We start from the raw sequence: 14,731 nt of genomic DNA, 5'->3' as shown, positions 1-14,731 counted from the left end.
TTCGTCGTCGATAGCTTCGCCCGTTGGTCCTGGTAGGGCTTTGGCAAAGGGTGCCACATGTGTACGAAGAGAGAGAGAGAGAGAGAGAGAGAGAGAGCTACGTCCCGTCGTCGGTGTGCGTTTGGTTGGATGACGAAAAAAGGGATAAAAGGGCCAGGTATCGCGCGTGGCTCCCTCTGTGTCCTCTTCGTCATCCTCCTCTTCCTCTTCCTCTTCCTCTTCTTCTTCTTCTTCTTCTTCTTCTCCTTCTCATTCTCCTTCTTCGTTATCGTCGTCATTGTCGTCGTCGTCGTCATCGCCGTTGTTGTATGTCGTTGTTGTATGTCGTCGTCGTCATCGTCGTCGTCGTCATACCATTTTCTACACGAGGCACATGCTCGTCGCCATATCCGAATACTCTCTCTCCATCTCCATCTTTCTCATGGTATTGGAATTTTCTCCTCCCCTCGAGTTATTCAAATTTGCTGCTCGAACGCAGCTCTCGACTGGCTGACGCCGAAACGGCAAGCTCCAGGGAGACTCACTCACTCTCTCTCTCTCTCTCTCTCTCTCTCTCTCTCTTTCTGGCACGTTTCTTCCTCCTTCTCTCTTTTGCCCTAGCCCTTCCGACGACAACGCGACAAGGACGAGGACACTAGAGAAGTACGATACTCGTTCGATAATCAACCGGTTTCTTCCATTCCCTCTATCTCCATCTCTCTCTTTTTCTTTCTCTCTTTCTGTTTCTGTTTTTTTTTCTCTTTCTCTCTCCGTCTCTTTTTCTCGTGATCCAGAACGCGATCCACCATTCGCGATAACGAAAATCGTGCCGTCGATAGGGATAATCTCCGATCGCGAGTTTCCTGCCTGTTTCTTTCACCTTCAACGTCGCTTTAATTAAATTCCTCGTTATCTGCGTGTGCCTCGAAGAGAACGAAATAATAGTAGTAGTAACAGTGTAGTACAGTGCAGTGCAGTGTAGTAGTAGTAGTAATAGTAATATTAGTAGTATAGTAGAGAAGTAAAAGAAGACAAAAATAAGATGTTACGTTGTTGGTGTGTAGTTGACATTCAGAAAAATTTCTTTATGCTTCCCTTTCTCTCTCTCTCTCTTTCTCTTTTTCTTGTCACACTCGCAAGGACATTTTCTCTTGGACTGGACCGCAACATCACACGCACGTATACACATATATGTACACGCAATCATGGTTACAGCAAGAGAACGAAAAAAAGAAAGAAAGAAAGAAAGAAAAAAAGAAAGAAAGAGAAATATTCTCCTCTCTTAGGAAGAATACGAGAAGCTGCTTGCAGAGTTAGGATGAGAGAGACAGAAAGAGAAAGAGAGAGAGAGAGAGAGAGAGAGAGAGAGAGAGAGAACTCAACGTGGAAGAAGATGGTGATGGTGATGGTGATGGTCGGTGGGTGGGGATGGTAGTAGCGTTGGTGGAGGAAGAGAAGGTGGGCTTGGGGTATATGGAAAGTGAAAGAGACACACACAAGCGCCTCTCGCTGGCTAATGCAGCGCGGTGAAATATTCATCAGTCTGCCTGCCTGCCTGCCTGCCTGCCTGCCTCGGTGGCGCGGGCCAGCCCACCCTTTATATTTCGTAATTACCCTCCCCAGTACCGTCCTTCCACCGAGAACCAGCCACCCCAATACTGCTCTCTCTCTCTCTCTCTCTCTCTTTCTCTCTCTCATTTGCTCTTGCTCTTGCTCTTGCTCTTGCTCCGTCACCACCTACTCTACCACCTTCCTCGTTCCAAACTCCCTTCATCGCCATCTACCTCTCTCTCTCTCTCTTTCTCTCTCTCTCTCTTTCTCTCTTTTCCTCCTCTTCTTCCTCGTCGACGTCGTCGTCATTGCCGTCAAACTACTCGTCTCAGGCCACCACCTTCCCTCTTTCGTCGATGCAGTCATCATCCATCCTACTCGTTTGTCGAACAACCTCCGGATCCTTGCTTTTTCTCTCACCTCGACTACGAGAACGTCCCCCTAATTTACGAGATCCAATAGAGAAAAAAAGAAAGGAAAAAAGAATGAGAAAGAGAGAAAGAGTCTCAAGCGTTTCATCTTACGTGACGACGACCGTAATGACGATGACGGAATATTCCTAGTTTTTTCAAAAATATTTCCCTATCCTCACGTTTCTATACAAAAAGAAAAAAGACGACGTATTTTTAAGTAAAAACAAAAGGAGAAAGAAGTAGACGTCGATGGTAAAAGCCATGCCTTTATCTCGTTAAAAATAATATCTACATATATGTATGTACGTATTATAATACACACACACACACACACACAATCTGCACAGAGGTATCTCACGAAGCAAGCGATTTCAAGATCGATTCTAAAAACATCGAGCGGCATCAACCCATCGTAGGGATTCAATGAAGGTATACGATGACGGGAGGAGGATAGGGAGTTTGGGCCAAGAATTTGATGTAGAAGGAGAGAGAGAGATAGAGAGAGATAGAAAGAGCGAGAGACAGAGAGAGAGAGAGAGCTTGAGCCACGGGGCAGGCTCGAAATACTTGCGGAAGGCGTTCGACAAAGGCGTAATATCGTGCCCCGATGGAAGTCGATCGTGGCGCCTATATATTCTGGCCAACGACCGGAGATCTAAATATTTATACGTTAATGCCTATGCGTCGGTTCGAACATCAAAGACACGAGCTCGGTGTAGTAGTGGTGGTGGTGGTGGTGGTGATGGTGGTGGTGGTGGTGGTGGTGGTGGTGGTGGTGGTGGTGGTGGTGATGGTGGTGGTGATGGTAACGATGGTGTTGCTGCTGCTACCGGTACCGTTGATGGGGTGACGACGATGCCTTCGTCGCGTTGCTCGAGATCCCTTCTGCATAGTCCGTAAAAATAAATTCACGCACGATGAAAGAGAGAGAGAGAGAGAAAGAGAGTAGGTATATGTATATCCCAGGTTCTTTCCCTCATTCCACCTAGAATCTACCCTGGTGGCCCTTTTACTTCTTCTTTAGGTACCTACTACAAAATGAGAACGAGAACGAAGTACAGGTTGTGAACGTGACGTCGACTACGTCGTAGTCTACGAAGGGTTCGAAAAGTCGAGGGAAAGAGAGAGGAGGCTCGGCAAAAGCCAAACTCGAGCTAGTCGTGCCCATCCTCTCTCTCTCTCTCTCTTTCTCTTTCTTTCTTTCTATCTTTTTCTCTCTAGCCATCACCACACAGTGCGGTGGTTGATACGCACGCGAAAACACAAGTTGTGTGTCCCGAGCAAACACTAGACGCATCGGTGAAGGTGAAGGTGGTAGAGAGGTTAGAGAGATTCGTGGGTGGTACCGTAGAAGAGAAAGAGAGAGAGAGAGAGAGAGAGAGAGAGAGAAGGTAAAGAAAAGAAAAGAAAGGAGAACCCGTACTCGTTCAGACGTTAAAGCAAACATCGAGAGTCACACACGCAGGAATCACACGTCGGAGCCCTCCGTTACTACTCGCCGCCCTTTTTCTTTCTCTTCTTCTTCTTCATCTTCTTTTTCTTTTTCCTCTTTTTTTCTCAGAGTCCTACGACAACGTTTCGACTGATACATACATACGTACGACGTACGTGTATCTATCCATCGCGTTATATAGTACAGTGAAATGTCAACAGTTTTATTCTATATATAAAGATCTTCTTCGGATTTACGTTAATCGTTCGAAAGTGACATTGAAAGGAATATTTTTGTTCTCTCTCTTTTTTTCTCTTTCTCTTTCATCGGAGCTCGATCGAACATGAGAAAGACGAGAATAACTGGCAAAGGAACAACACGCCGATGACACTTGTTGGATAAATTCGCGAGTTATCGAGGACCGATCGTCATAATAGAAAGAAATAAACAGAAATATATATATATAGAAAGAGAGAGAGAGAGAGAGAGAGAGAGAGAGAGAGAAAGAGAGAGAGAGATTGCTAAGGGCACAGCTGATTAACCATAGAAGAGCTTTCAACGTGTCCTCCTTGAAGAAATAAAAAGGGAGAGAGAGAGAGAGAGAGAGAGAAAGAAAGAAAGAGATAAAAAGAAAGATAGGGAAAGAGGAAAAATAATTCGAAAGATGGTAGGTACGCATCGATGAACGTCCATGAAAGATCTCTCTACGTTGATGCTTCTTATTCTTCTTTACAATATAACGTCTTCGATGTTGTGTTGGTAAGGAATGAGAAAGAAAAAATAAAGTAAAGGGAGAAAAAAAAGAGAGAGAGTCGTCTCGAAGAGGGGTCGAACGAGGAGCAAGCAAGCGAGTTCCTATTTTCGCACGGTCCTGCGGTTTATAAATTGCGGGAGGATGCACACACAAAGGGAAGAGCAGGGTAACTCCGTTATCGCAGTTCGGTAAGCGCTTGGACAATGTCCTTCGAACGGGGCTTCCTCTTCTTCGTCTTCGTCTTCGTCTTCTTCTTCTTCTTCTTCTTCTTCCTCTTTCTCTTCATTTTTTTTTTTTGCCTACCTAACAGCATCCCTCTCTCTCTCTCTCTTTCTTTTTTCAACGAGATCCGATCTATCCCACTCTCGTGGTCACGAACGTCCAAATATTTGCTCGCAATCTATATCCATGGTGGTCTCTCTCTTCTCGAAGGGTCCCCAACTCTCTGCTGCCCTTCTCAAAGAGCCTCTTCTCGCTTCTCCTTTTGCCCCTAACAGAGAGAAGAACACGAAGGTGCTCTTCTATTATTCCGGAATAAGCGGACCCGCTTCATCGGACGCATCAGCTTGGAAATCGGCCATCTCTCTACAAATTTGTTTGTATATTCTTCTCTTCTGCAGGTATATGTATGTTGTACGTTTCACGTTTACAACAGGTTATAATAAAGCATACCGTTTCTCCTATACACTGGGGAGCTTTACGGACCTTTGCTGATGCGATTGTCCGCGATCATTTCTTCTCTCTCTCTCTTTTCTTTTTCACATAACTCTATCCATGTTTTTCCTTTTCGCTTTTTCAACCTGTATACCATAAAGATCTTTTGTGTTCGATGGTATTTTTCCAAAACGTTTCATTCCTCGTCGGAAAGACCCTTTTCGAGGACGATTTCATTATCGATGACGTGTAAGTACCGGGGAAAATGGAAAAGAAAGAAAGCAAGAAAGAAAAAAGAAAGAAAGTCACGGGGTTTGGTATTAACGGTTAAATAGAAAAGGGATTACGGTGTGATTTAACTCTTCGATCATAGTTTAAGTCTCTGAATAGGACACGAAAGGATTGTAATGTATTATTTATATACATATGCACACACCTGAACTCTGATATTTTAAAGAGAAATTAAATGTCTTCTATTTCCTTTCTTTCTTTTTTCTCTTTTTCCTAATAGAACGAGTGGAAAGAAAAAGAAACTTCGTTATTTATGATTTCGCTTAAGTAACAAACGACACATTCGATTGGTATCTACTTGACGTAATAGAGAATACAACAAAGTTTATCTTCGGGTTCCCTAGGAGTTCTTGATACATGACAATCAGCAAATTACAGGCAAACGTTACGCACGTAAAACGGCAATGTTCGTGACTGATAATTTGCTGGGTGGAATATGGAACGATATGTTGATGGACGACTGTCGACGGGTGTCCACGAGCGTAAACGAAAAAAAAAAAAGAAAAGAAAGGAAAGAAAAGCACGCGACAACACTTTCGTTTCGCCCACAAAAAAAGAAAGAAAGGAACAAAAGAAGAAGAAGAAAAAAAAAAGAAAAAGAAAATACCGAAACAAAAGGGAAAAGGAAATAGAAAATTATACGTATTGGATAAATAGATCAACGTGATTCTTTTCTTCGGCCTTATATATATATATGCGTCTATCTCTATCCGATTGGTTTTTTTATTTTTTTCGTGTGTTCGTTCTTGTCGATCCTTTTTTTTTTTTTTTGATTTCTCGTTGTGTTACGCGCGGACAGGAATAAAAAGATAGTTCACGTTAAATACTTACTTGAAGCGGACGCCGGCGCTTCACCCTTCGAGTAGAGAAACTACACGAAGTCAAGTACGTACTTTGGTAGTGCGGTGGTACTTTCGCGTCGAAGTATCTTCCGTGTTTATATTAGCGAATACTATTACGTTTCTCTCTAGTACCCCCTTTGTAGATCACAACGAGGTCTACCTTTCTCGGAGAAGTAGCTTTTCTCTCTTTCTCTCTCTCTCTATCTTTTTCTTTCTTTTACGTACTCTCCGTATCGTAGTCGTAAACGTTTCGACCGTCGTAGAGCACGAGAAAACAAAACCATTCCTATCTCGGCAAATAACTATCCTTCGAGGAAGACAACTGATGCCCTAACGCATTCTCAAGTTATCGTATCGCATCGTATCGCAGTTATATCGTATCGTTTTAAAGAACGACAAATTTATGTCATCGTGTTATTCTCCTTCTACGCGTAATTATTTTTAATTTGTTCGTTCGTTCGTTCGATCCTTTTTTTCTATTTTTCTATTTTCAATCGTTACGAAGATCTATCGATAATTCGAGATCGAAGATATCGGATACGTTTAATGCTTATCGTCGTATAATATGATATACATTTCGAATAGATCGATAACTCACCACTTGTAGTCTTCTACGATATATACTTGGTAAGGAAAAGAAATTTCTTCCACTCACCTGTAACAAAAAAATAAGAAAGAGACGAATTAAAAATCGACGATTTATATTGTTTATCTCGTTGGATTTAAGCTTTAAAAATAAATAAATAAATAAATAAATAAATCTACAATTTTTTCTTTTCTCTCTCACAGCTCTCAAAAACTTATAATATAAATCTGTATATAAATAAAAAAAATTATATATATATATATATATATATATATATACAAATTACATATATAAATTGCACGCGATTATCGGATTACCATCGTTCAAAATCAAATTCTCCGTCTTAGCAGGGTGATGAGGTGGGTTATTACCTTCCTAGCCAGCACCCACTTATCCACCCACTCCCACCCTTCGCTACGAGACGAAGATCGCGCGCGCCTCATTTGCATCTTCAGAGATATTGGCGTCTAACAACAATGGGACGAGAGATGCGGCACGACGGTGCACAGTGAAAGAGCTTTCTGTCGGCGCGCGCTAAGGCCGCCAATATTGCGAGTATTTACGAAAAAAAGCGAAACCTCTTTGTGAGGAGGCAGATTAATAAAACCAGCTCATCCTCGGAGCAAAGCTCGTAAGAGAGAGTAAAAGAGAGAGAGAAAGAGAGAGAGAGAGAGAGAGAGAGAGAGAGAGAGACGAGAGGCCTATCGTGAATTCGATGGTTTTGCCGATCCAAGCGAAAAGCAAGATCGCTCTTCCTCGTTGTCCTCTTCTCTCCCCCTCCCCCACTCCTTCTACTCCACTCTACTACCACCACAATCACCAGCACCATTTCCTAACCACCCTATCCCCATTTCTACACTACTAACACCACCAGTAACAGCAGCAGCAGCAGGAGTAGCAGGAGTAGCAGTAGTAGCATCATCACCACCCCTAACTCTCGTCATCGTTGTACTCCTATCGCAAGGTGCTTTTTCCCAACCAAGTTAAGCATCAACCGGGATAGCAGCTCCCATAGTAATTTTCTAGTGTGGTCTGAATAGTGATCTTCGAACGGGGAACGATCAAATGGGTCCTTTGACCGTTTCTTTCTCTCTCTCTTTCTCGTTTTCGTTCTTTTTCTCTTTCTATCTTTCTCCCGTTCTCTATGCTCTCTTTTTCGTTCGATGAGAGAGAGAGAGAGAGAGAGAGAGAGAGAGAGAGAGAGAAAGAGAGAGAGACTGTACGAGGACCTTATATACAGGATAAAGCCGAAACGATTGAATTCGTCGTCTGAATCGAAGTCGAAACAAAGCCTACGTAAAAGGACCGATATCGACTTTGGTAACGTACTTTAAACGTAGAACACAATGAAGAAGAGAGAAACGAGAGAGAGAGAGAGAGAGAGAGAGAGAGAAATAGATTTTACACGTGATAGCGATTATCGAGGATCCTTCAACTATTAATTTCACGCTTACGGATTTTCACAGATTTTTCACTGCTAATAATTTTCTTCCAAAGAAACTTACTACATATACATATCGTAATTAAAATATATATCTCGCGTTGGTTTCCAATTTATTCCTTTTGCAATAGAAAATTGTAACCCCTTTTTTTTCTTCCTCTCCCTCTTCTTCCACACTTGTTTTCGTTAATCGCGAGTTAAAGAAAGAAGGTATTTTGTAGTCTTGTTTCTTTTTCACGAAAACGTGGCTCATACTTATCTCTCTCTTGCTCTCTTTTTTTTGGTTGATCGTTCAGAAGAGCCCGATAAAGGCAATGGCCCGAACGAGGAAATTAAAAGACGTTTACCGGAAGACGCCCTCTCCTAATGTCTCGGAGTAAATCGATTGGTTATTCGTTCGAGCGTAATCGCATCACGACTCGTCATTCAATAAAAACAAGACGGACGGGGAGCGATAAACCACTTAAGGCCACTCGATACCCCGAGCATTGCCCGGAAAGAAGGAGGAACGCAGAATGAGAAAGAGTAAGAGAAAGAGGAGAAGAGAAGAAGGAGAATGAGGAGGAGGAGGAGGAGGAGGAGGAGGAAGGTAAAAAGAAGAAAAAGACTATGAGAAAGAAGCGTGACGATGTTCCTCTTACTGGCAAAGCCTTATAGGTATGTGTGAGCGTATGTGTATGTATATATTCCATACATCACTTCGTATTTTCACGTGCGCGAATTGCATGCCGATTTTATATAAAGAAATATATCTCTATTCTTTTATTTCTATTAAAATTTCTTTTAAAGATATATAATGTGCATATAAGTTGAAGAATTCATAATCATACATTTTTCCAATGAATTCGTTCTATGTTATATGTAATAAATATAAATAAGTAAATAAATATAAATAGGTGTGTGCGTGTGTGTGTATAAATGATATCAATGTATATTGATCTATGAAATATATTATTACAGGAATTTATTTATCTTAATATGAATCGTATGTACATTTTACGTTTATTCATATATATATATATATTTATATATGTTTTATTCTATATTTTCTCCTTTCTATTTTTTTTTTTCTTTTCCGTTTTCTTTTTTCTTTTCTTTTTTTTTTTTTGTAAAATAACACAAACATCAATTGATCGAATATGATCTCGAACAGCACAAAAATTCTTACTATAAATACTCTATCTATCAAGAAAACATCCCTTCTACGAAATAATTTCTTTCCATCCATTCCGCCATTCATTCGTACGAGCGAAAATTCTATTAGATATAACTCGACATAAATAATTCATTCACCGTATACTATAAATAATTTATTCCTACGTTATTCCTTACGTTCCATCAATCTTTTTTCTCTCGATACCACCTTTACTTAACTTTGTCAAGAGTTGTATATAAACTAAAGATTCGGTAACGATATTAAATATCATTATTATTTTAATATATTTATATACACATGTATACGCGAAACAAAAAAAGAAAAAGTTTATTTACATTTGAAAACTCGTGTCCGTTTCGTCGCGGAAGCTCGTTTTAAAAAAGGGGAGTCCGATCGATCGGCGTGCAGTGCACACGCCGCGGTGATAATCCGCGCCTCGTTTATCCAAGAAAAGCCGTCTCGTACACGCTAGCCCCCAGAAAGAAAAAAAAAAGATAGAGAGAGAGAGAGAGAGAGAGAGAAAAAAAATGAAAGCTGGAAGAGCTCGAAGCAACGCGTGGAGCATTAACTGACCGTTTTTCAGCGGCGAAAAGGAAAAAGAGAGATAGAAAGAGCAAGAGAAGAGAGTGCGGCATTCACGGGCGGCCGTTCACCACGTTTTACTTTTCTACCGAGCTTCATCAACGTTCATCAACCTTCTCAGATTCGAGTGTCCGAGTTTTCTTCTGAGAGAACACGGGGGCTGGATCATTTCGTTGTTTACATCAGCACTCGGTTATCTTCTATCTTCTATCTCTTTTTTCTCTTTCTCTTTTTTTTCCTCATTTCTTTCCTTTCGTTCTTTTTTTTTCTTTTTCTTTTTTCTTTTTCTTTGGCCTATCAAATAATATTTTTACAATTCGCGATATTTCGTACTCTAGATTTTTGCTCTGTTCGCGTATATTGTATATTATAGAGAGTTACAAGAATCGCGTAATTTGATTAATCGAACTATTTCATTTACGATCTCCTTTTTCTGTTTTTTCTTTTTTCTTTCTCTCTGTCGTCATTCGTTGGCCTATTAAATGATAATTTCGTAATTTATCGTACTCGTTTTTTTATTTCTATTTTTTTATATAAATACATATGGCTACTGTAGAGAACGAATCCACGTAACTCGATCAATTGGATTATTATTAATTATCGTTTAACTCTGCAATCACATTTTTCTTTATCTCGTATAATTTTATAGAAAATATCGCGAGCTGATCTTATATACGCGATAACCTTTCCCTCTCTCTCTCTTTTTATGTTATTCTTTTTTTACAGATTCGTACTTTAATATCGAGTATGAACTTTGCAGTAAAACTTTTTTATCTCATACGATTTTTCTGAAAAAAAAAAGAAAAAAAAAAGAAAGGAAGCTACGAGAGTTCCGATCAAATACGTAGATAATACAATTTTTATAGATTGATACTTCAATTTGGTTTACACGATTTAAAAGTAAAAGCGCGATCCTGAATCTTCTTCTCCTTTCTCTGTTTTCCCATGTATCTATGGAAAAAAAAAGAAAGAAAAAAAAATAAATAAATAAATAAATATACCTTTGGAAAAAAAAAGAGAAAAGAGAAAAAAAAACTATTTACCAGTGAATCTCAAATTGAACCAGTCGATGTAAACTATTTTCGTCGATAAATTCGATACGAAATTTCTCACTTTTCTATCGCGACGTGGAAAAGTGCAAACGATCGGAACACGTTACGCACGTTGACGACGTATACACCAAGCACAAATAGGGATAATACTACTACGGCGGTAGGTGAACATTAAATATGCACCTCGCGTCATTTAGGGGACGCGGGTCATTATTCCATCCGCTGTCTACCATCGTCGTACTGACTTAAGTCCATCCACGAGGCTCGATCGAACGACGTCCTTTTCCGCGAAGGAACTCTCGTAGAAAAAAAGGGACGAAAGATCTCGTGAGAAATTTTCTTTCGAACGACGATTTACGAAAAAGAAAACGAAGAAGGACGAAGAAAAAGAAAATGGAAAAAAAAGAAAAGGATTCGGCAAGAGAGACCGAAAATTATTATCAATCGTTTACGAGATAAGCATTTCACTTTTTTTTAACGTAATTACATATTTTTAATTGGAAAACGAGTAATTACGAGTAATCATTTAATCGTTCTCGAGTCAACGATGTTTTCCTCTCTCGATGTCGTTAAAATTCCAACTATATTATCACGTAATAACTGCTATCGTCGATCTAAAGCACGCGAGAGCGAGTAGTCTTTTCTTCGATTTCTTTTCTCTCTCTCTCTCTCTCTCTCTCTCTCTCTCTCTCTCTCTCTCTCTCTTCCTCTTTCTATCTATCCCTCTTTTAAGCTCAAACTCCAAGAGAAATCATGCATCGGCGCATAAACAACACGAAGGTGCATCCGGTCACGATTATTCGAAAAACTTCTTTCATTGGTAGAATTTAAAATTTACGGAGAGAAATCTTCGCTCCATAGGACACAAGAGAAAGAAAGAGAGAAAGAGGACGAGAGAAGAATGAGGGATAGGAAGAGGGGTAGGAAGGGGGGTGGCAATGGTAGGAACCAGAGAAGCTACTCGAAACTATTCGATGAAAGAAAAGCGTACCTCTTTTTTCCCCCACTACCCCCGCTATATATAACCCTACCTCTACCTACTCCTACCCCTACCTCTACCCTTACCCTCGGTCGTTCTTTCCCCTCAACCATTTCCAACTTAAGAGAGGAAAAAACGAAAAACAGAAAGAGAGAGAGAAAGTAAAAAAAAAAAGAAAGAAAAAAAATGAGAAAACCGGGACAGGGACTTGGAAAAGCTCCTCGAACGTTGTAGGAAGAAGGACTTCGTCGAGACTTCGTCGAATTGCGATGATTTCTCAACGTGAATAAATACGGGGTAGGATGGATGGATGAATAGATGGATGGATAGATGGATGGATGGATGGATGGATGGATGGATGGATGGATGGATGGATGGATGGAAAGATAAAAAAAAAAGAGAAAAAAGAAGAAGAAGGAGAAGGAGAAGAAGAAGAATCTTTGATACCGGTTAGCTCGTATTCGCATTGAAATGAAATGATGCGACGACGGTTAACGATAAGGGTATACGAATAGATGGTGGTAGTATAGTAGAAGTAGTGTAGTAGTAGGTGATGGGGGTGGTAGTAGCGTAACCACCGACTTGACTTTCTTTTTTCTACCATCTTTTTTCTTCTTTTTCCTTCTACTTTTTCTACTACCTTTCAAGAAAGAAAAAGGAAGAGAGTGAGAGAGAGAGAGAGAGAGAGAGAGAGAGAGAGAGAGAGAGAAGGAAAGAAAGAAAGGGATGGACCGACGAAACGAGATGTCCCGATTTAATCGTCCTTACATCAGTCCTTTCGTGTTCGATGAACGAGATTTTCCATACGGGATAAAGAGAGATAAAGATAGAGAAAGAGAAATAGAGGGGGTAGATTATAAGAGGGAAAAGAAAAGGACATAGCTTCGATCGTTCGAACCAAAATCTACGTCTTCTTTTTTTCGTTGGTACCTATCTATCTATCTATCTACAACCTAGGTACGTAAGTACATACCACCTATTCGATAGACACATATAGGTAATACCTAGGTAAATAAGTATTATATATGTACAGATTTATGTATCTATCTATGTATTTATCTATGTGTGTACGTATGTATGTATGTATGTATGTAAATATATAGCGGTAGTACCACCTATGAGATGGAAGGTTTACGGGAAAAACTTTGAAGTGCGCCCGGCATAATAATCACCGCCGTTGAAAAAGGATGGATAATACCCGCGTAGGTGGAAGTAAAGAGAGAGAGAGAGAGAAAGAGAGGGGGATAGAGAGAGAGAGAGAGAGAGAGAGAAGCATACGCGATCATTAAATTGTTCCGGCCTTGGTTAACACTAGGAAGAGTCGACGGATAATATGGGACCGTGGGATACCTACGTACTTCTCGGGAGCGGTCGTCGATTAACAAGTGCATTAGAAAATAATGAGGGCTTTCCATGCCTTCTATTTCTCTTTCTCTTTCTCTCTCTCTCTCTCTCTCTCTCTCTCTCTCTCTGTCTATCTCTACCTCTATCTATGTCTATATCTCACTTATCCGCTCTCGCTCCAACTTCTAAATCTCTGACGATCCCTTTCCTTACGTTAAACCGCACTCGAATACCTCTCCGTGGTAAAACGTGGGCTATATTCGGACGCAAAAATGATGAGAAAACAGACGGCAAAAATCAGCTCCACTATTTTCACTTGACTCCCACGAATTCGAAAGCCTTTTTTTTCCCTTCGAATAATGCTGCTTTTCTAATAGGACTTTTTCATTGGCTCTTTTTATTATTATTATTATTTATTATTTTTATTATTATTATTATTATTATTATTTATTTATTTTCTTCTTCCTTCGTGTCAGCAACGATCTCTGTGCTCCAGTAAAGTTCTTTTGTATTTTTCCTCTCTCTCTCTCTCTCTCTCTCTCTATCTTTTTTATATTTTATTCTATTCGTATTTTCTTTTTTTTATAATATTTTTTACAAAAATTAATGCACTATAAAGACGGACGAGCTCGAAAAGCGGGTTAAGGGATCGACGAGAGAAATGTTGAAAAATAGAAAAAAAAGTGGCGAGAGAAAGAAAGAAATCCAAGAAAAAGAAAATTTTCTTTTCTGATTTTCTTTGGCCATTCACATCATCTTTAATACATTAATAAAATTACTTAGACTCGGACCTTTATACAGAGTATATATCAAAAGGGTTTGATCTATACTTTAGGAATGCATCGAGAGGATCTCTTCGATAAGAGAAAAAAGAAAGAAAAAAAAGAAAAAAAAATTTCCATTTTTTCTCATATAGACATACAATTAAAAAAAAAAAAAAGAAAATACAAATCAGTTTCCTTTCCCTTTCGTTTATATTTATTTATTTTTTTTTTAAACGATAAAAAAAACTGAGTAATTGTTTCTTATTCGAGTTGGTACTAATCAAAACATAAATAATAACTAGATCCAATCTTACGCAAGTATCGTGATATGACGAAAAAATATAAAAAAGGAAAAAAGAAAAAAACAAGCAATCAATTTCAAGATATCCTATTCGTAGAGTCGTGAAAGTTGTCCTGCGGCGTTGAAAAATTATAAAATTATTCTACTGGAAATTATTCTTGGAGGGAGAGGAGGAGAGAGAGAGAGAGAGAGAGAGAGAGAGAGAGAGAAGAAAGAGATATACTCACGAGATAAGTTTCTGAAATATCAAAGAGACAAACGAACCTTTCGATATATCCTGATATAATACTAGAGTCCTAAACTAAGCACGATTCCTCATCCCTTTTATATTCCCACGGGAAAGATTCGAAATAACTATCCATGTCGATGAAACGTTTCTTCTCTCCCTCCCCTTTCCTCTCAACAACAATTTCGCACGGCTACGAAGTTGTTAACGCTTAAAGGAAGAACGCGAAAGGTTTGTTCTTCCATTTTCTTTCCATTTTTGTTTTTCTTTCTTTCTTTTTTCTTTTTTTTTTTTCTTTCTTCCTCAGCTCCTCACCACACCGTTTCTCCACCATCCTCTTTCTCCTCTTACCTCCCCCTAAAGAGTGTGGAGAAGTGTTCTCGC

At 39.6% G+C, this 14,731-nt stretch overlaps 1 protein-coding gene across 1 annotated transcript in view; it reads right to left on the bottom strand.

The window, feature by feature from the left end:
• Positions 1-5,740: 5,740 nt before the first annotated feature.
• The window catches only part of LOC127061696 (protein pangolin, isoforms A/H/I/S-like), a 141,735-nt gene continuing 132,744 nt past the window's right edge, over positions 5,741-14,731 (bottom strand). Inside the window, exon 4 of the mRNA XM_050988950.1 lies at positions 5,741-6,571. Coding sequence (XP_050844907.1) covers positions 6,467-6,571 — 105 coding nt within the window. The 3' untranslated portion in view covers positions 5,741-6,466. The remainder of the gene's footprint in view (positions 6,572-14,731) is intronic.

Source organism: Vespula vulgaris, chromosome 1, assembly GCF_905475345.1.
Source record: "Vespula vulgaris chromosome 1, iyVesVulg1.1, whole genome shotgun sequence".
In the NCBI taxonomy this organism is placed as follows: Eukaryota; Metazoa; Arthropoda; class Insecta; order Hymenoptera; family Vespidae; genus Vespula; species Vespula vulgaris.
This window is presented reverse-complemented; position numbering and strand designations above follow the sequence as displayed.